Source organism: Phalacrocorax carbo, chromosome 17, assembly GCF_963921805.1.
Source record: "Phalacrocorax carbo chromosome 17, bPhaCar2.1, whole genome shotgun sequence".
Lineage (NCBI taxonomy): Eukaryota > Metazoa > Chordata > Aves > Suliformes > Phalacrocoracidae > Phalacrocorax > Phalacrocorax carbo.
Genome location: NC_087529.1, coordinates 4317689 through 4339679, shown reverse-complemented (window position 1 = coordinate 4339679; position 21991 = coordinate 4317689). Strand labels below are relative to the sequence as shown.

Below are 21991 nucleotides of genomic sequence, written 5' to 3'. Positions count from 1 at the left end.
TGGGATGACACGGGCGTCTGGTGAGTCAGTACGGCCCCAGAAACGCGCCCGATGGGTCGGGACTGCAGCATCGCTGCCAGCTGCGAGTGTGGGAGCAGGGGGAAGGGCCTGTGGCTGACACAGACCTGGCGTGGGAGGCCCTGGGGGGGCTGCTTGCACTTCCCTGCAGGGTTGGGGTGCAGCCCCGGCTGGTGCCCCCAGCCCTGCACCTGCTGCTTTCTTTTCTTTCAGAGAAGTTGCTGGAGTTCAGCTCAAAACTGTTAGTCATATCATGCCTCAGTTTCCCCACTGCGCAGGGGACAGCGGTGCCCCTGTCCCCAGGTGCCCAGGGCAGTCCACTGAGCTTTGATAAGTTCTGGGGCTGACTGAGCTGGAGAAAAGCAAAACTGGAAGAGAATGAGTATTTTTTTTGCAAAATTGGGCAAATGGGTGCCAAGTTCCATCTGCGCCTGGCACAGCCGTGCAGGGAAGAGTGAGGAGGGTGGTGATTTTGGGGCTGAGCCCCCTCACTGAGGACACCGGGGTCTGCGTTAGCCCAAAGCTCCCACAGTGCCAGCCAGTGCTCTAAGTCCTCCCGTTCACTCACAATTCAAAATAAATACAGGGAGTGAACATGACCTTGAGTGTGTAGTCTAAAGCTTTTAAAACTCTCCTCTAATTCTTTTAACTTCCCGCACATCTATCCTCTGCACCAGCCTCCTCATTTCTCTTTCTCTACCGTAAACTTATACCCTTTCTAAAGTGCCTAGAGAAGACGCCATAGATGAAATGTTGCTTTAGCTTAATTTCCTATTCCTAACATATGCTTTAATTAATGTCATGTGCTTTGATTTGCTGCCAGCATGCCAGTGCAGCACTTCCTTCGCTTCCCAACCTTTACCGTAACCTTATGGGAATGAGTATCGGGTGTTCCTGGCTGATTTCATCTGTTTCAGGGCATTTATCTAGAGCTCCGTGGCTTTTCTGTGCTGCATTGGTGCTACCAGCACAAAGGTAAAACTGCAGCATCCTCCTTCACTGGAAGTGCTAAGTATGTGTGGTACGCAGAGAAGGATGTTTGTACATAGACCACTGACCAACATTTCTTAGCCATGTTTTTTTATACTTTCTAGGGCTGAAGGATCAGTCCAGAGCAGCGAGGATCATGGCAAAGCAGGGGAGAGGACGGATGGGACCCCCAGCTCCTGGTTTCTCTGTGTCAGAATCGGAGAGTTGTCCCCTCTGCCAGCCTGGGCACATGCTCATGGTGGTGGAGTGGTGGTTGGGGATCTGGGGCAGGGCCCCCTTCATCCCCTCCCAGAGCTGGCTCCCAGCTAAGTGTGGGAAATGGCAGGGGCAGAAGGCCCCAGTCTCCCTCCGTAGCAGTTGTGCTGAAGCTTGGTGGTATAAACCTTCTCCATCCCAATGCACTGAGCTACAGGGCTCCATGGGCAAGAGCAGCATCTCCTGCTGTCCCCATGGCTTCTGCCTCTCCCCAGATTTCATCTTCTGGTTTATGACAGGTGCAGATTGACCAAGAGGACCAAGAAGCCCCTTTTCCATCCCTCTTGCTGTTCCCACTGCACGGTGAGACGTGTGCCCACATCATTCAACACATGGCTGTGGATATGCGATGCTCTCCCTCCAGCTGGAGCTGCCCCGGACTCGCTACACTGCCAGGTCAGTGCCCTGAGCTACTGTGTGAGAAGAAAAACTGTGAATTTTGGGGACCTTTTTCCTTCCATTCTCCTGATGGAGCCAGCTTGGTCTCCCATCCCAGGCAGAAAAGCACTATTAAGCTCCTCACAACTTTCTGTAACTGGTACATTTGAAAGCAGCTCCCTGCACAGCGGAGTCCGGAGGAATATTGTCTATTCTGGCCCCAAATCACTGGCACTTGCATACAGCAGGCCTGAAATGGCCCCTTTCCCAGACAGCTCTTTAAGCAAGGTTTTCCTGTCTCTTTATTTAATGAATATCAGCCATCCTTTCTCTCCTCGCTGGAGCCAGGGGCAGATGCAGGAGAGGGAGCGCACTCTGCTTCAGCACTTCATCTCTTCCCTCTCTCCAGTTTCCCTCCTTCTACCTGCAGCATTTGGGGTTCTGCAGCAAGTCATGTCCCACAAGGGAGAAATTCCCAGCTTCTGGGCCCCATCCCAGCTGGCTATCGTTTCCCTTCCCATTTGTTCCTATTGAGAACCCCTGCCAAGGAACGGGAGCGTGATGCGTTTTTGCAGCTCTTCCCCTCCTTACTACAGGGGCAAAGCTAACCCAAAGGCTGAGCCCTGCTTTCAGAGCAATCCCACTTTCTGGGCGAGGAGGAAAATGCCCAAAATGGAGAACGGCATTTGTCCCAGGCCTGACCCTGCCCCGCTGCAGCCCAAGGAATGTGTTTCATCGCAGTGTCCCAGGAGTGGGATGGAGGCGTGGGAGGGATGTGCCTGAGCAGGGAGCGGGTCGCCACATCCCAGAGGTTGGCTGGCAGTGCCGGGTGGCTTCCTGGTTGAGCAGAGTTACTGGTAACCAAACCTGGCCCAAGGGTTTGCCTCTTTATGGGAGATGCTTTGGGGAAATCCCATCCCAGCGTGTCCTGATGGTAGAGGGATGCGGTGGTGAATTTTGACAGACTTTGCCAACCTGCGTCCTAGGAAGGACCTTTTATTCCCCCTTTCCTCCTTCCGTCCACACCACCAGCTCCCCAGCGCCTCTGCAGCCTCCCAGGGCTGGGGCTGGCCCCGCAGCTGCTCCCCCCTCATCTGGGGGGCAGAAACCCGAGGCCATGGAGCTGCCCTGGGAGGCAAAACCCCTCCCAGAGGCGGCCCCTTCCCGCCGCAGGCTCCTGCTCCCCAGACCCCTGAGCAGCTCCCTTCCTCCCCACTCTCATCTGCCTCTCACCTCGCCTTCCTCCCGTCTGGCCACCTCCTTGCCGGCAACTCCACATCCGGACGTGTGTTTGTGTCTCTCCGCTCCGGCCTGTGAGCCTCTGTGCTCGGAGGCCAGCCACCTGCGCTGCTCGCCGCTCCCCTCCACCCTTTTAAATCACACCAGCCTTCCTGTACCCTGAAAGCCTCACGCCCCTTAAATCTGCCCTTTTGATGATTTAGCAAGGACCCAGGACAGGACTGGCCCCCCGGAGCATGATACACGGCTGTTGTAGGCATCTGCCAAGTGTTTAAATCCCCAGGGTCCATGTTTGCACCTGGATTAGTGTTTCCTGTGAGCCCGAAAGATGGGGAGTCCCCCTGCCCGTAGGTACAGTGCTGAGCCCTGCTTTGACCGGCTGCCGTGCTGCGGGGTCTGGCCCCAGCCCAGGGAGAAGGAGGAGGTTTTTCCCCTGGGCAGCACCATGGTGGAAAGGGACTGGCCAAGAAGAGTCATGGGCTCTGGCAGGGAGCAAGGACTTGCATGTGCCGGCCTGGGAAGTGGTGGCTCTGCTGATGGCTGAGATGATGCTTTTGCCTAAATAGCAACTGGGACACTAAGGTAAACAGCAGGAACGTGGGCTGCAGCCTCCGTCCCAAAGCACAGCGGTGCTCACCAGGCATTATTGGCACATGCTTGTGTGTTGCCGTGCTGCCTTGCTCAGGCTGTTGTTCAGTAAGGCCTGTCCCAGAGGTGAGAGTCCATGTTGGGGTGTAACGTTTAAGTGTGGCTGTTTGACCCCACTGGCCCCGGTTGCGGCAGCGGAGCAGCGTGCTGTGCCACGCCCAGGGCTTGGACGGGGTCTGCACCCGGCTCCAGGGCAGAGACAGTGCTGGCAGCTGGCTGCCTTCATCCCTCCCACTGGGAACTTCTCACACAAACTACCATTTTCCTCCTCACCCCGGAGGACAGTGATTTCCCATAGCAGTAACCTCCTCCTCACGCCCAGCACAAATGAAATAATCACTTTGGGCAGCACTTGCCCTGAGCCCCTCATCCCCTGCACAGTGATGGGTGGATGAGGCCAAGTATGCCGTGCAGAGCCACGATGTGCTGTTCTAAGACTGCACTGGTCTGGTTTTGCAATACCTTAAGGCAGTTTCTTGCTCTGATGCAAGGCTTCTGAGACAAGCCTCTCCTCTTTTCTTCCTGCCTGGTGAGAAGTGACTTGCAGTGTTGTCACTTAGTGGATTTATGTGCGTCTCGTTTTTGCTCGTAGCCCGTGTGCTCCAGAGCAGCTTACCCAGGAGGTTCTGTGTGTCCTCCTCCCACTCCACCGAGGTCCCCGCAGGACGCTGAGCTGCCCTGGGGCTGCTCTCCCTTCTCAGCACACAGGTCCGGCTGCCACCGCGACCCACACTGCTGCCCAAGTCCCTTCTCTCCCAGGCTGTCCTCTGAGCCTCAGCCAAGGTTACCCGGTGGTGCCGGTGACCACGGCCCATCTAACCAGGGGGCTTGTGGGACCAGAGGTGCTGACCCGCTGTAAATGGCGGCGGCTGCCGCGTGTGGAGCGGTGATGGCAGGGCCTGCTCAGACCCCGACCCGGCAGCACCATTTTGGCTTGGTGCAGGCAGCAGAGCGGAGCTGCGGCCGCCGTGGTGCTTGCAGCCAGGCTGCATAAAAATCACAGCGTGCTGAGCGCTGGGCATTGTTCTGCTTTTATTTTTTAACCCATTTTTCCCATTTCAGCGTGGCCCTGTTTGCCTGCTTCCATGCTCCTGCATGCTGTAGCTTTAGTGCTCTTTTCATTAAAAATCAACAAGGTAATTGCAAAGCAGATGGAGCTTTTTTTTTTTTAACTATATATTTTGAAGTTAAACCAGACCTTTGGCTAGGAAAGACCATTGGGAACTAGCTCAGTCTGACGTTCACCAGGGCAGTGATCTCTGGACTATTCATTCTTACACAGAGTGTTGCTGAGCTCACAGCAAATTCTGTTCTATACAAAATGTACAATGGACTTGAAATGTTATTATCCCAGATGCTGCTTTTGAAAGTAGTAAGAGAGCATATTCAAAAATAAAAATCCAGAGCATTTAGACAAAATTAATATTAGTTTTAAAAATTAAAACAATTCCACAAGTGTTTGCTTTTATTTGTAAAATACATAAGCATTTTTAAAAAGTCTAGATACAAGAATATTTGTTCATAGTTTAATTATTACTGGTTATATGGTGACTATTGCCTGGTTGCATCCTACATAGCTTCGATTGAAATTACGAGGGGTAAGTACACTTGGTACTCTGGGAAAAAATTATCGCATATCCCCAAATATTTAAAAACAAATCGGAATATGGTTATTCGTTTGATTTACCCAGGTTCAGTGGCGCTTAGTGCAAGGCTGAATAACACGTTAGTTTACAACGTTTTAAAACATTCGTTAAAATATTTACTTAATGGTGTAAAACAATGCCTTAGAGCCTACAAACTTGCCCAGGTCAGGCAAATCCATGCGGATAATTCGACTGAACGATTTAGCAGCAGAGAATCACTTGCATTTAAAACCGTGCATATTTTCAATACCCGCTTACTGCATCTATTTTAAGCAGATGCTTAAGATTAAAGGGCCGCATGTCAGCCCCTATCTTACCCATGCTTCCCGTCATCGTTTCTTTGCAATTTAATTTTGTGTTTTCCTTTCAGCCTAGAAGTGTTTGGTACCAGTCTTTTGGCAAAAGAGCCCGAGGAATGGAAGGGTAAAGAAATATGACCCAGCTGCTATGCACAATGAGGTTTGTAAGTCCTTGTATGGTATAAATAAGCATATTACACAGTTATTAGAAAATTGGCACTCCCTGTTTAGAAGCCCGAGTCTGGTGCTGTGTAATTCCTCCCGAGTACATGCATAATTCAGTATTAGCACTCCATTCTTCCAGCCTTATTATTGGCAAAATTCGGCAACTTTTTCTCAGTCCTCATCCATTCAAACCCTCCTCGGCAGCGTAAACCGGTGAGTTTCCGCTCAAGCCAATAAATCTATGCCAACCCACGCGGCCGAGGCTCGGTCCTGACTTCACGGCAGCCGGGGCCAGGGCGGGAGCGGGGCCGGGACTGGACCCCGCGGGGCTTCCCCCCGCCGCCGCCGCCGTCGGGGCCGCCCGGCCGGAGGGGACCGGTGGCTGCGGGCTCGGGGGTCGCTTCTCCCTTCGTCTCCGTCGTGGTTGGCAGGTTTTCTTGGGGTGGGGAGGGGAAGAGAAACAGGTTTTCTTGGGGGGCGGGGGGGGGGGGAAGAGAAGCGAGCCAAAGGGAGCTGGAAGAGCGCTGGAGCATCCCCGCAGGTAACGCGCAGATCTGAGCCCGCTCGGTGTTTCCCGGCCCGCAGACTGAGTGTAATTATTGGAGAAAAGCGACAGTAAACTTTTATTAATCGCCGGTGTTTAGGGCCAAGGCATGAGCGAGCTCGGCGACAGTGATGAGTGGTTTGGAGCGCCGGTCCCTGAAAGCGGGATTTATCCTCCCCCTGCCTGCTCCTTTGGCTCGGCGGTGACGAGCCGTGAATAGGAGCCACCCTGCCGTCGGGGATCCGGCCGTTTCTCTGCCTGGTGATGACAGTCATGCTGGTTTCGAGCCTCGCCGTGAATTGCCGGAGCCTCCGGGAAACGCACGGCGCTGCCCAAGCCGGGGCTGGGGCGGGGTGTGGGGGGGTGTCCGTCCGGCGGGGATGTTTCGCCCCTCGGTCCCGTTCCCCTCGGCCGGGGGTGGATGAAACCGGCCGCAGCTTCCCCCAGGGCCAAGCCCCACCGACCCCGACCCCCGGGTCTGGATTGCCTGGGCTTACGGCACGGCGGAGCCGGCCCGAGGCCGCCAAACGCGGAGAGGCTCAGCTGGGGCCGTACGGAATGCGGAGGGCCGGGGGCTGGCAGGAGCAGGGGGAGGCTTTGGCTTTGCTTTAATTAAATCCTCCCCACCTGGTCATCGCCCCCTCCGCCTTTTTATTTTTTTTTTTTTTCGAAGGGGGGGAAAAAAGCATTTAAGGTAGAGGAAGCACAGGCAGTGACCATGATTGTCGCGGTCCCTCTCCGCGGCTGCGGGAGGAAGGCGCAGAACAAAGCCGAGCCACTGGCACCAGCCGCAGAGTAAATACAAAAATTCACCTTGCCGTGGAGCCCCCGGCAGCCGCCCCAGGCCCCGCAGCCTGCGGGGAGAGCCCGGCCCACAGGTGGGAACGGCCGGCGGGACGGAGCGGGCCGAGCGAAGGGCAGCTGCGGTGGCCGGCTGCGCGCATACTCCGCGGCTCTGCGCGGGTTCTCCCCTCCCGCGGCGGTGGGGCTGGAGCACGGCTCCGGCCCGTGGCTCAGAGGCAGCTCCAAACCCGAGGAAACTACCGCGGCCGCACACGGGAGGGAGCGCAGCAGGTCAGCGGCTGGGAGCGGCGCTCTGTGACACCCCCCCCCAACCACCCCCGGGCCGAACCGGGCCTCCCCGCTCCCCCTGCGGCCCCGCCGGGACGGCTCCTCACCCTTAGGCCCTCCGCAGCCCCTGCCCCGTCTCTATGGGGGCAGGAGGGGCGCGGGTCCCTGCTCGTCCCGGCCCCGCAGACGCACGTCGGGGCCCGCCACCGGCCCGGTCTCACCTGCCGCCGGCCCCGGCTCCTGTGGGAATTGCTGCCGCTCCCTCGCTCGCATCCCCCGGCCCAACCGGGCCTTTTTTTCTTTCTTTTTTTTTTTTTTTTTTTTTTTTTGGTAGGAGTGGGGGAAAGGTCCATTAAGAGGTTGACCCGAGTTTACTTTTTATTCTGCTCCTGTTCCCAATTTCGGCACCACGTGACGGTGGGAGTGAATTTGGGTTTAAATTCACTTTCAAGAAAACCCTGATAAAAATCCTGCCCCGTGAAGCCCCGCCGGCTCATGGCGGTGTCCCTGTGAGCCCGGGGCTGCGGGAGGCGAGTGGCTCCTCGGCGCCCGCCCGGGAACCCCCCGGCTCGGGTAAGCGGCTCCCGCCCGACCCGCGGGCACGGAGAGGGGCGCAGCCCGGCGAGGGGGTGCGGGGGACGCGAGACAGAGCGGAGCCAGGCGGGGCTGTCGCGATATAGGGCGGTCCACAGGAGTGGGGCTGTCGCGATAGGCATAGCTACAGGGGGTAGGGCGGGAGCCTGGGCGCGTTTCGGCCGCGGGTGGGTGCGAGAGGCCGCTCAGCACAGGGCGGGCAGCCCCAACAGCAGCACTGCGGGGTGGAGGGGTGTGTGTGTCTTGGTAATCGCGACTGCAGAGCTCAAGTGGCCCGTTCAGTCGCGACAGCACTCGGGGACCCTCCCGCGGGAGTTCTCCCCTGGATTTGGGGCTTTCCCTCGGCGGTGGGAGCCCCGAGCAGGCGATGCCCGTGGCCGGAGGGTGCGGGGGATGCTGCCCGGGGGTGTGCGGGGCCGGGAGCTCCTCTACCCCCGCCGCGCTCACCTCGGGGCGGCCCCGGCAGAGGCTGACCCCGGTGGCCCGGCCTCGCCGCCGCTTTGTCTGCGGCCGCCCAGCTCCTGCCCGCCGTGGGGCAAGGCTCGGGGCTCTCTGTCGCGACAGGAGGAGGACGGGGAGCCCTGTCCCCACTCCCCGGACTCTGAGGGAGACCCGCACCCGAAGACCGGCCTCAGGCTGGCGGGACACGGGCGGTTTGGCTGCCGGTGCGGCGGGGTCGGGGAAGCCGCCGGAGGTTGCGGACCCCTCCCGAAGCGTGACCCCAACCTGGGCCCAGCCCTTCCCCGTCGCCTTTCCCGGACAGCCCCGGCTCCCGCCGCGGGGTCCCGCCGCCCTACACCTCCGGGCCCGCCGAGCCAAGCGCCCTTCCAGCGCGGCCTGTGCCCGCCGCGGCCCTTCTGTCTCCGCTGCAGCCCCCGGCCCGCCTCCCCGGCGGGCAGTGGGGAGCGCCGGGACCACCGGGACTGGAAGGGCGCGGTGGGTCTGGGGGTGTCCCCCTTTCCCCACCACCGGGCTCCCCCCCGAGCAGCGAGCGGCTCCGCTCGCCGCCAGGCCCGGCGCAGCACCGAGGCAGGCCGGGAAGGCCGCGGCCAGGCCCGGTGAGCGGGGGTCGGGCGGTCGCTGACACCCGGCCGGTACCCCCCGTGCGGGCCGTCGGGCGGGCGCGGAGCCTGGGCCGGCCGAGCGGGCCGGGCCGGGCGGAGCGGGCCAGAGCCGGTCTGTGGGGACGTGATTGACAGCGGCAACGTCAGCAACAGGAGGGGAAGGGAAAAGGGAGGGGGGAGACAAAGAGGGAGGGTGTCGAAAGGCCCCAAACTGGATCTTTATGGAACATTTTCCGCCAAGATCAAGGGAAAGTGAATCCGCGCAGCGGGGGATGCCCCGCACGCCGCTGCCATCGGGGGCCGCGGAGCCGCGCCCGGCCTGAGCTCCCCGCGCAGCCGCCGCGCTGCTCCGCGGATGCCCTTCATGCCGCAGCCGCCCCCCGGCCAAGCCCGGAGCCCCCCGCTGCACCTCCTGCTCCCCCGGCCGGCCGTGTGAGTTCCCGGGGTGCGGAGGGAGGACGGGAGGGAGCGGGCGGTCCGCGGGTGCGGGGTGCCCTGCAGCCTGCCGAGCCCCCGGTCTGTGGCGGGGCGGCCGCCGCCAGCCTGCCCCACTGCTTCCCCGGCCTGCGACCCGGCTCCGGCCCCGGGAGCACCGGGGGCCTCGTCCGCGGGCAGGAGCCGGGCCCTCGGGGGTCGCCACCGCCTCCCTCCTGTGCTCCCCCGGGTCAGCCGGCCCCGCGGTGCGGGGTGGCCGCCGGGAACACCCGCGCCTCGGCCGGGCTGGGGCCGCCCCGTCCCGTCCCCCCGAGCGGAGCGGAGGGACCGGCGGTGCTCGGGGCACCGGGGGAGAAAGGGGGTGGCCGCGGCGCGTGCAGTGCAGCTGTCCACGGGCGCGTGTGTGTGCCCGCTCGCACAGAGCCGTGCTGTCTGTCCGTCTGTCTGGCTGGAGTTCTCCCTGAAGCTCTGCTGTGTCTGGAGCTGCGGGGCTCAGCGTGGCGGCGCGGGGCAGGGGGGAAGCGGGGCCGGGGGAGAGGAGCGCTCCGTCGAGAGCCGGGGAGCGGGCCCCGTTTGTGTTTCCCCGTGGGGAGCGCCGGTTTCGCTCCCGGGTCCCGTTCCCCCTTTCGCGCCGGCGCTGCCCGTCCGTCCGCCCGTCAAGCGGGGCGGGCGGCCGCGTCCCTCCGCGCTGTAAAAGTCGGGGTTGATGGGCGGCAGCCCCGGCGGAGCTGTCAGGCCTTATCTTTATTGGTTTTTCCCAGTCTCCGTCCAAGTTTAAGAGGGGCCCTTTTATCTCGGAGCCCAGCACTCTGCCTGTTTACACCGCCCGGCCCTGAGCGCCGTCGCGAAGCCCCCGCAGCCCCGACGGGACGGGGCAGAGCAACCGGTCTCCCCGACGGGTACCGGCCCCGCACGGTGGCAAAAACGGGGGGGGGGGGAAGAGAAAGGATCGGGGGTGAGGGGGGGGGCTGCTGCTACATCTGAGATGAGCTGCCCGGGCCTCAGGCGGGAGCGCAGCCACGCGTGGGCGGCTCCCCCGCGGGGGCAGGCGGGCCCGGCCCGGCTCTCCCGGGCACAGTGGCTTTCCCCGGGGGTCGGGGGTGTCACGTCCCAGTCCCGCCGAGTGCCGCCGCCTGAGGAAGGACCGCGGGCCGGGCCGGGAGGGCCTGACCCCGCAGGTGGCCGTGCCCGGGGCTGGGGCGGGGTGGGGGGGGGCAGGGGCTGGACGCGGCCCCCGGTGCTGTGAGCTAACGGTGCGCCTCTCTCCCCCCAAGGAAATGCTCCAGGAGAAAAGCCTGTCTGAAACCGAGGAAGGGTTTCCAACAGCCCCCGCGCCCGGCCATGCGGACTCCTCCGCCGGCTCCCCCGTCCTCGGCGTAGCCGGGGGGAGCAGCACGCCGCTCAGCAGCCCGCAGCCCCCCGACCCCGAGCAGGTACGCACCGCCCGGCCACGACCGGGGAGGGAAATGCGAGGAAATCGCATTTTTCTTCACTTTTCTTTTTTCCTTTTTCTTTAATTTTTTTCTCGTGCGAATCTGGCCGCCCCCCGCCCGCCGTCGGTAAGGGCGAGCCCGAGCGTCGCAGAGCCGCGGCCGTCGGGGCCCGTCGGGTGGCGGGGCCGCGGCCGCTCCTCCGGAGCAGGATCCGGCCCGGCGGTGGGTTTCGTTTTGTTTTGGTTTTTGCTTTTTTTTTTTTTTCCCCCCGCAAAATAAACCGCCGGGTCCTCCCGCGGCCGCTCGACATATCGCGACTTCTCTGCCTTCGCCCCCCGCGCCTGGCTGGCACCCCCGCCTTGCCCCCGGCACCCCGCGGAACGGAATGGGTCCGCGCAAAAACCGCGGCTCTGGATGCGCACATTGTTCAGCGGATCCGGGTGTCCCCGCAGATGCTCCTGGCCCCAGTTTTTGGGAGTCTTAGGGCGACAGCGGGGCCCGTTTGCTCCATCGGGGCGCGGAAACCGCTACAAAAAAAAAAAAAAAAAGATAAAAAGGAAAAAGAAAAATGTTCCCTTTGGTCTCCGTGTCCCTCCTGGATGTGAAAGCCTGCAATTAAACCCGGCCTCAGTTTGTTTCTCTTATTTTTGGCAAAGGGTGGTGGAATTTTTGGGACTCTGACCTCCTCCCGCACAGGCAGGACCGAGGCCGGTGTGGCTTCGGCTGCGGTGCTGGTCTGGGGTGCGCAGCCACCGAGCCCTGCTGCCCTTCCAAAGGTCCGTCCCAGCCCCTCTCCTGGGTTTTCTCAGTCATTTCTTGCTATTCTTATTATCTTTATTTTTCCAGACAATAGAAAATATCAAAGTCTATCTCCATGAGAAGGAGCTATGGAAGAAATTTCATGAAGCCGGCACCGAAATGATAATAACCAAAGCAGGCAGGTTAGTGAAAATTCCCCGCGAACATGTTTTGCTTCTGATCCGTATGAAATGTCCCTGTTTGCCGAGACTGGGTTTTGCAGAGCTATTGCAATCAGTGGCATTTTAAGAATTATTGTTTGATTGCAGATTTTAGTAAGGTCATTTTTTTTCCATGTAAACTGTGCATGTGTTCGAGTGTGGTAATGAGATTGTAGATGCAAGGAAGAGTTGCAGAGTCATTTGCTGCATTTAGTCCCAATTCTCTTTGGTAATTCTTCATTTCATTATTTGTTTTGGTTTTTTTTTTTTTTTTTTAAGATGTTAGCATAATTGTGGTTCTGCTTTTATTTTCCCCCCCCAAAGCAAACCTCACTCCCCTTTTCTGCATGGTGCACTAAGACCTGTGCTGGGATACTTTGCACCAAATTTTTAGGAACATGAAGGCTTAGGCTATGCTTTTAATCTCAAAACTGAGAGAGAGACAGTTACCACTTTTATCCTGTTAGGTGTGGAAAAAATTTCTGCCTTCCCTTGGAAACAAACAACGATTTTTACCAAATCGGAGCCCCTTCAGCATGCAGTGCACACCCAGGCCTGGGCAGTGGCTCACAGAGGCTTTGCTTCCCTGGAGAGCCCATCCCTGCCCCTGCTCAGGGCTTCTTCCCTTCCCGGGCTGCTCAGGTGGGAGATGGCAGAATTAACGTCAGAAAATTAAACATCAGAATTAAACCTCAGACAATCACCAGCCTGACAGTCAGACGGTTCCCAACAGAACTAGCCAGCTCCCACTCTGAGCACCGAAATACCCACCCTTGGCTTTGCGGCAGCAGGCTCGCATTGCTGCTGCTGGAAAAGAAAAATCGCCAGACTTAGGTGTTTAAATCCATTTAATTCTATCAGAGCAGTGTGATTCTGCCATGCCCTGTGATTGCTGATTTTACACCGTGTTGGAGAGTTGTGGAGGGGAACACCCAAACAACGGGGATCAGGCAGAAAAAATTCCCACAATCAATACCTCTGCAGTCCTTTTCCCCTGTGGTCCCTTCATGCAGGGCAGCCGGGGAGCTCGGGGCGGGGGTCTTTTCTCCCCTGTATTCTGCTCACACTATGAGACCCCAGACCCCAACCCCTGGCTTTGGATTTGGGGAGTGATGAGCGGTTTCCCTCTCCTTTCCTCTGTCCCTGGCAGGGCTGCTCTGTACAGAGTCTGGCTGGTGTGGGGGAGCTTTTCTCTAATAACCAAGATATTCCCATTAGTCCCCCTGGAGAGCGGGTGTATGTCCCGGGGATCTTCAATTTGTTTGCTATTTGGCCTATTTATGAAGTGATTGTGCAGGTAACTCTGTCCTTATCACACTACATTTTGGTGTATAAAATCTTTGTGCTTGTTCTGTAGCATCTACTGATGTGAAGAGCCGGATTCATTTTGATAGGTCTGCTACCTAAGTCAGCTAAGACTAGGGGATCAAGACCTCAAATATTTCACCCTTAATTTATAGTATCTGAGTGTGTGTCTGTGCAGGACGTGTAATATCTTTACCAAATTCTAGACTCTAAGCATCCCAAATGTGCATGTTATCTCTTTGTAAGTCTTAACGTGGATTGTTTAAACAAATCCATATGTATAGGGCTCAGTCCCACATTCTTTGTCCAGTGGAGCTGGCAGTGCACACGTAGTCACCTTCCATGAGTGTGTGGATGGGGCTGAGGGGCTGGAGGGATTGACCCCAAGATGCACAAAACTCTGTTTTTTGAGTTATCAAACCAAATTCTCTATTTGCGAAAATCAGTTCAGCACCAGCAAGCTAACAGCCTTTTTTTTTTAATAAATAGTTTTTAATTAAAAAAAAAAAAAGGCTGAAATGCTGATGAAACAGACTAGTGGCTTCATTTCTTTTCTCTGTGTCCAGCTGCAAACGGTGTCAAAATAAAGGGCAATATTTTTATCATAGATAGTTAGCAGTGAGTCCAAAAACAACCCCGCTGCGGAGCCCTGGCAGCGGGAGGGGAGCCGGGCCGGGCTGAGCCGAGCCGCCGCCGGGGACCCGCCTCTGCCAGGACCCGGCTCTGTCCCGGGCTGGGCTTTCCGGCAGCACCGAGAGCAAAAAAAAAAAATAAATGCACAAAATAATTAGCTTGAGAACGGCAGAAAAAATGGAAGGACTTCAATGGCGTGATCGCTTAAGTCTCTTCGTTCATCCCGAGCGCCAGGCTGAGCCACTCGTGTCCGCGCTGAGCCCGGGGCAGCCCAAACGCAGGAATATGCCCCGAATCGCGGTGCAAATAACGAAATGAAAATTAGTACTCCGCGCAGATTTTATTTTACCCAAGCTATTTAAATCAAGAGTAGCAATAATAAACCTCCTCTTGACCCAATTAAAAAAAAATGCTGGTTAGTGGAGATTTGTATGCACTTGCATTTAGCGTCGGGGGGGGGGTGGTGGGGTGGGGGGGAAGAGGGAAACCGGCTAATTGCAGGCACTAATTAGGACTCTAATCCCCCTCCCAGCAGGCACAGAGATGCCCCTGAATGCAGTTAGTTGAAATCACTTAAATGTCGGTCTGTCTGACCTCAAGGGGCACAAACGAAAAGAAATTGAAGCCTGATTTTTAAATTTCAAGCAGCAACAACCAAAAAAAGTGACTTTAATGACAAGTTCACTCAATGGAGAGGAAATGTAAAGCTCAGCGGAAGCGTTAATTCCATGGCAATGGTGTAAAATAGCCTTTTTGTATAAACAAGGCAAATATTGATAACTTAATGGGGGGGAGAGGGGGAGTCATTTGTTTCTTTCTTTGTAGAGCTCCCCAGAACGAGCCAACTATAAATTATCGAGAATTTAGGGCTGAGAATTACTTTGTGGGATTATTACTCCCTCTTAGGACTGATCTGTAGGAGACATTAGGAGAACACAGCAAGCTCAGCATTGGAATAGAAATCATATTGTTGCCAAGAAAGCTTGATTTATAAAGTGGAAACATCTTTAAAATGCACTCGCTATCTTTTTAATGTTCGACTGCTTCATTGTGGGAGGGAGGAAAAAAAAAAGAGATTATTTTATATGAAAAGGATCATCAAAAGATAAAAAGTTTGTGTTAGCGAAGTTCCCTGAACTTTGCGTAAAACCGCTCGCCTCCTTCAGACAGAAAATCCTGCCCATGGCAGCGCCCCGAGGATGGGACGCTCCATAAATCAGAGCCTTTTCTCGTTCCTCCTATTTGAGGTTTGTTCTAATTACGAATTTCTACTCCAGAGGATTTTCTGTTGCTGGGTTTTAAAAGCTGAGTGATACACAGTGCAAAAACTGCCCGGTCTGTGCCGATGCTTGGGGCTGTAGGTACCCAAGGGCTGCCCAGCCCGGGGCGGGGGGAGCGGGAAGCAGACCGGCCACCCGTGATCTCCCTCAGCGCTGACCATCGCGAGTGGCATTTTGCAAAGCAGCTGTTTTCGGAAGGCGGCGGGGCTCGGGCGCTGCCGCCGTGTGCAGCTGAAACCCCCTTCTTCGGGTGGCTGCGAGCCCGCCTGGCTCCTCCGAGCAGCTGCTCCCGGTCCTTGGTCCCCGCTCCCAGCTTCTTCCCGGGACGGGTGAATCATCCCAGCACCTACATCGAGCTGTTCATACCTCTTTTTATGAATAAGGCTAGAATTGTTCACTAATTCTCCAATTTATTAAAAAAAAAAAAAAAAGGCAAAAAGAAAAGCATTTTCCAGGCGGTGAGGTCCTGTTAAATCAATTTAATAAAGTCGATTTAGATGGCAATAAAGAGGACACCGGGTGTATTGGAGGGTGGAGGTGCAGGTGTACCGCTGAATTCCTTCCTCCCGGCCGCCCTGCGGTGCGGGGCGCCGCCCGGGGCGCGCGGTCGGGCTTTGCGCAGCGGCAGCCCGTCCTAGCAAGGCGCGCACCTTTCCTGCCCGAGATCAGGCGTTCCGCGGCGATGGAGTGGGGTGTATGAGGGGTGGGGGAAGCAGAAAGTAAACGAGAGACTTCATTATAACCCTTGCTTTCCAATTTCATTTTCTTGCTTTAACGTGTTACTATTTAACTGAACAACTGGTTTGGGTTTTGTGTTTTGTTTTTTTTTTTTTTAAAACCCGGTGGCAAACCCTACTTTGTCTCTCATAATTCTTTGTGAAACCTATCTTCCAGACCTTATTTCTGCAGGAAGTTAATCTTTGCTCATACAATCTTCCTGGCTCAGGATTTCTTTCTTTCTATTAGCCTGTATTCAGCTGTAGCTGTTCACTAATTTTTTCCAGGGTGCCCATCTTTGCAGCATTGCAGTTTCTGTCCAGGTATTGCCAGGAACAATTTGATGAAGCTTATGGTTAATCAGTAAAAAGTACCAGTTCATGGGGTGTCTGGTCACTTTTTTATGGACAGTTATTGAAGAGAAAAGAATGTGTCATTCCTCTATGGTAGCACAACCATCCCAGAGATGTGAACAGGAGGCTTGAGAGATTGAAGTTGAGTTCTGGCCGGAACGCAGGATGTGCACAGGTACAAAGACAGCTCCAGTCTTTATGGTAGCAGGTTTTAAGAAGCATATGTAGGAAAATACTGCACAGGAAAAAAAATCAATAAAGCAGCTTGCATGTGTGGAAAAGACGCAAACCCCCTTTAGATGTTCAAGTTTCATTTTAAAAGTGGCTTATTTCAGTTAAAAAAAATCTGTTCCTAATCAACTTTAGTAAACCAAAATAAAACTAGTTTTTAGGACATCAAGGTCTGAAGAAGTATAAATGCTTTGGCTAAGCTGGTGCAGCTTTCCTCTGTGAAAAATCCTTTAAAAGTTAAATTTTCCATGGCTCTGTAGGGCATATGGATGCCCAGTTCTCATTATAATTAAAGGGAAATATTTGTCCAGAATCTTTTGAGGCAGTTACAAGAATCTCTGCTAAAGGTTTTTGATCCAAAAGCAAACCTTAATATCCGAGATCAGCGGTGGAATGTGAGCCATCAATTTAAAACTTGGAAATAAAGTAGATATTTAAGGAATGTTTGATCTGCTTAGTCCTAAATTCGGGGTCCTGGAATTACCCTGTTGGGGCAAACTCCTGCTTTCAGAGAAAGGAGCAGGAGCAAACTCCGATGGCTCTTGGCCGTGCTGCTGAACATGTCAATAGCTTGGCAAGGAAGACAGAGCTCGTGCACACCGAGTAGGGCAGGGATGGGATTTTAATTTTTAATACACTTCTCTCTTCAAAGAGCAAGCCTTGCTTTTAGTTTGTTAAAGACATGGGATGCTCATGGTTAAGGGTGTTGCCAAAGCTTTCCCAGCTCGTCCTTAGACTGGACCTGCAGCAGCGCTGGCCAGCCTTGCAGGGGAGCATTTGGTCAAGCCCAAACCAGCCGGGGAAGATCCCCACCATCGCTTGGGCTCTGCCTCTGCGTCGAAGGCGTATGGGCACAGGGGCTGCAGATCATCTCCTGCTCTGCACCGATGAGCCGGCGCATGGCCTGGCATCAATGCCAGGGCTGCCCACGGCTTCTCCAAAAGGCCCCGTGGAACCTGCACAGCTGGAGGGGCTGCAGTGTCAAGGGAGCTGGGATGGTGAGGGAGAAAACCTGCCCTGAAATGCTGCAGCACTGGCTTGTTGGCTATCACCTTGCACAGCTTCTCTCTGAGGTACCTTTGTGCTGTGCTTCTGCTGCTGCTGGAGGCTGCCAGCACCGACCTCTCCTGTCCTCTGGCACGTTGGGACCGTTTCTGCTCAACTTCAGTTACAGCAAAACGAAAGCACCGGAGAAGCATCCCATGGCAAGAAGCCTGCCCATGTTTCAAGTTACTGTGGGGCAAAGAGAGGAAATGTTTCTAGACCATGAAAGCAGCCATCCAGCTAACCAAGTTCTCAAGTATGTGAGAAACAATGTTTTATTTAAAAATGAGATGCGCTAGCCAGAAGAAAAAAATACAACCTCGCCATTCCAAAATATAAAAATCCCTTAACTGTCTGACCTTCTCATCACTAGGTCATGGTCCTGCCACCAGATAAATCTCCCCTATCTGTCCATAGACTGAGAGTTCAATGTTGCTTGTGTTAGTGACAGTGAATTTGGGGCTGAAAAATGAACTACTGATGAGAACTCCTGTTGAACCTGTATTGTTTGTTATTCTGAGGCAAGGATCTGGCATGGGCTAATCCAGCACTTCAAAGTTAACTGCTCTTACTTTGTATACAGAGCGTCATAGCGGAGTGGCGTGGGTGATAAGAGAAATAAGGGACTGAGGGTTAGGATACACTGGGAAAATGGGACCCTGTTGAAAAACTCTTTGATCTCTTTAAAGTATTTTCTGAAAGCAAAAATCTATCAAAAAGGAAATGCCATTTAAAAGGCTAAAAGAAACAGCTGACATCCCCAAATTTGTTTTAATCTGCCCCAGAGAATATTATTTTTAAAGATGCGTTAAGTCAGTGGAAGAAATACTTGTCAAAAGAAGGGAAATTAGAAAAAAAACAGAAAGGTCATCAGAATGGAAACATGGTCCTTGAAGCCTCTACACCAGTCCTTTCCCTCCTAACAATGAAGACAAGGAGAAGCATCCTTAAGAAGCCATGGCCAATTCTCAAGAAGAATTTGGGGCCACATTAGTCATTATAAGGGATGTAGACCTGTCATCTGCCTCACTGCTTTGAAATCATCACTGGAGGCATCTTGGCATGCTCAGCAGCTTCTGAGGAGGTGGACTTTCAGCCATGGTATGGCTTGTTAGCCAAGCTTTTGAGTGATTTTTTTTGTCTTTCTGATCCTTTCACAACCTGATATACCATAAGCATCACCTTTCCAGACAGTACTGTACAGGAGCTTCTGAAAATCCTGTTGTTGCTTTACTCGACCACCCCAAAATCAAGGACTGTAAAATCACTGTCTTTGAAAATCTTTGTCTTATCGAAACTCCTTTTGAAAACAGGGCTTCAGCTGCTGAGCTGCTGAAGGGCTGGGGGACATTTTTTACCCCGCAAAGTACAGAAGGAAGCGCTTGGTAGTATCTGAAGCACCATCCACACCACAGGGACATGCAGAGAGCACCAGTCCGCACATTCCCATGGGCTTCAGAGGGCACTGACAGCCTCTGCTGAGGACATGACTCAGGTTGCTCCAATAGGACTCCGGTATCTTATTTCCATGCAGTTTTCTCTATGGAAATAACAGTTGAGTTCCCTGTGGCTTCCTTGCTAACCACATGCTGGTCAGAGGAGCCCCTTCCCAGCTAATGCGTCAGAAGGAGCCCCAGAAATGATGTTTGCATCTAAGCAAGGAGGGGAATATCAAATCCTTGTGAGCAGGCGGGTGGTCAGGACTGAGGCATTTGCAGAGGCTGCCTTGTCACCCAGCAGTACCATGGCAGGAGCTAGTGTCCCTGGGACACACAGGTCCTGGTACGCAGCGTGGCGCCGCACAGTTGCTGCTCAGATGAGTTCTTTGAGCTCTTTGATCAGCTCTGATGCTTTTGCCTTTTCTGGCTGTGTTGGCTTGCTGTCCCTTACGCCAAAATAAGAATTTATTGGACATGGGAGCCTTGCAGTCACCCATCTCTCCAGGACCAACCAGGCCTGCTCGCATGGGGATTAAACACAAGTAAGATGCCCACAAAACGGCCAAGCCCGAGGAGCCTGAAAGGCTGGGAACGGCTACCCCAAACAAAACCAAAGCTTTCCCCTTATCGCTTGCTTCCAAATCCAACCAACCAATTACACATTAATTAAACTTTGTTTGAACATAATAGAAGCTTTGGCTCCGTGTCAGTAACTGCTCCATGGTTAAGGGGATTGGATAGTAATAGAATAAATAAATAAACAAGAGATGCTTATTCTAACAGTTCATTTTAAAACAATTTGTGAATATCATGTAGAGATAAAATGTGCCTAGCATAAACTTAGCTAAGCAATGACTGCTTCATTATCAGAACAAATAATTCACTCACACATCATCTTTGAAGCTTGGGAGGGCTACAGAATTGTGCTGCTTGTTTATTTTCCTGGCTTTTACTGGTTTTGCTACGTTTTGTCTGCACAGAGCTGTGGGGAAGGGTTTAGCTGCGGCAGTGCGGTGCCAGCCCCTGGCGATGCCGGCCCCGCTCCTGCCGCCTGTGGTCCCCAGAGCCAGGCTCAGCCCCTCTGCCCTCCCCAGGGCATCACCCTGCACCTCAGCCCGCAGTGAGTGGGTGCCAGACTGTGGCATTTTAATGCCATATCAGATGTTCCACTCGCACAGGAGTGAGGTACTGTAGCCTTCCTCCCGCATTCGCTTTCTCTAAGGGCAGCTTTCTTGTGTGAACATAAAAACTTCTTTAACTTTTCCCCCCTGAAAGGCAGTGAGAGCTGCCCCCATCTCACAGCAGCACCGTGCCCCTGCCAGTGCAGGGAGGGAGATAGAAACGTGCCTGTCGGAGTCACTAAACCCAGCAGAGAGTTTTGTGGGGCGTAGGAGACCATCAGGGCGGTGCTGAGGAGTCTGGATCGTCCCTTCTTCACTGGTTTGAGCCGGAGGGAGGCAGAGGTGGGTTTTTGAACATGTCCAAAATTGGAATCTACTGACTCGATGTTTTGCAGAAGAACAGTCGGGGCTGATGCTTGGCTGCGTCCCCCGTGCATCGCCAGCTGTTGCACAGGCACGCTGTGGGCTCGTGGCTGGTCCCTGGGTGGGCAGGGGAGCTGTGGGGCTGGTGATGGCTCCATGGCTCCTGCTCACTGAGCAGCCCCGCTGGCTGCCCTGTGTTGGCTGGGAGTAGCCGTCGCACCTATTGTGTGCTGGTGGGTTAGACACACATCTTGTGTGGCGTTCAAAAAATATAAGCGTAGAGGGGAAGAAATTGGTCCGGTCCTGGACTCCCCCACCCTAGGGATGATGGTGGTGTTTGCACGTTCAGGGCATTTGCTGCAGCCCCAGGACACTGGGTCTGACCAAGCTTTGGGTCTGAACAAAAGAGGATGATTCCAGGAATTGCTGCTCTTAATCTCCTGATTACTGGTGGCTTAAACTTTGCCTAATAGTTTGTTTATCCTGTGCTGCACATGTGCCCAGTGCTTAACCTCGCTGAGCTTCCCTGTATGCACAGCCACAGCAGGGCTGCAGCCGCCTTCAGTGCAGGAGGTGTCGCTGAGGGTCAGATACTGCTTGCTTGGACATGGTCCCCAGGAAGCCCCAAATCCACAATTTTTGTAACCGTTTTCCACGCAGAGAAACTCTCACTCGGTTTGGAGTCATGCGCGGCGGTGGGAAGGAGGGTGGGTAAAACGCGGGTCTGCCTGGATCTTGCTTCAGACCTCCCACCAAAGCCAGGCTGAGCTCTCCCAGAGCTTGGCAAGACGTTGGCAAGTTTTTACTGCAGCACTGGCTTATTATTTTGCCACTGCTGGTCCCCAAGCAATAGATGATGAAGCAAGCTATTGTCAGGGAAAGCTGGCCGAAGCGAAGCATCCTCTGCGGAGACGCCCATCCGCCCGAGAGCTCCTGCCTGCAGAGATTTGGCAGAGGGGTGGTTATGCAAAGCTACTGCTGAGCATAGAGCCTATGGCTGTGAGTAGCTCCATTGACCTGGAGTAAATCTGGGGAAGCAGGCAGGTTTTTGGCCCCTTCCCAGGGCTGATGGGGAGCTGTATAGACCCACTGTAGGCACAGCCCCGCTCCCGGGCAGGGCTGGTGCAGCCCTGTGCCTCTGCTGTGGTTTTCTGCCCCCCTCTTTCAAGCAGAACATTTAATAAGGGCCAGGACATGATATTAGGTGCTCTTTCTTGCCTTTTTTTTTTTTTTTTTTTTTAATTGAAATGCTATGACTGCATTTTCTTGGACCCGGCTCTTTGGTTTGTCATGCCTTCTCACCAGAAACGCACAATCCATGTTTGTACTGTATTCCAAAGAGATATTTACTAAATAAATCTCTGCCAAGGGGTTGAGAAATATGTTTTCATTAAGAAAATTAAACTGACAAGTCCCTGGACAGCACATTAGTTGCATATTTTTTTTTAAGGTCAAAATGCAGCAGCTAATAATAATGATGAAATATCCGTGCACAGCCAAATTACTAAAATCTACCCCATGTTTTCCTGGAAAAGAATGCAGAGAGTTGGCAAACTTGGTTGTAGCTGGGTCTGTCGACTGCTGAGTACAATGCTACCACTGCAAGATAGCAAGCGGGTTGCAAGTTAAGCAACACCTTCAATCAGATGTGAGTCCCCATTTGTTATCCTTAAAGAATTTCAGCTGTATATATTATAGTAGTACTTTGGCTCTTTGTATTTATTTTAGAGGGCTATACTAAAGAACATTATAAACTCAGGCATGTCC

The 21991-nt window shown here is 54.4% G+C and overlaps 1 protein-coding gene across 5 annotated transcripts in view; it reads left to right on the top strand.

Annotated features, from left to right (window-relative positions):
- Positions 1-1506: 1506 nt before the first annotated feature.
- Positions 1507-21991, top strand: part of TBX4 (T-box transcription factor 4) — a 44621-nt gene continuing 24136 nt past the window's right edge. The window contains exons 1-4 of one of the 5 annotated variants that reach the window (XM_064467816.1): positions 1507-1659; positions 5545-5633; positions 10621-10779; positions 11626-11720. In XM_064467816.1, the coding sequence (XP_064323886.1) occupies positions 5622-5633; positions 10621-10779; positions 11626-11720 (266 nt within the window). In that variant the 5' untranslated portion in view covers positions 1507-1659; positions 5545-5621. Of the gene's footprint in view, positions 1660-5544; positions 5634-7719; positions 7827-9075; positions 9344-10107; positions 10246-10418; positions 10525-10620; positions 10780-11625; positions 11721-21991 lie in introns of those variants that run through there. The other 4 variants (XM_064467817.1, XM_064467818.1, XM_064467820.1 and 1 more) reach the window with 4 other exon arrangements.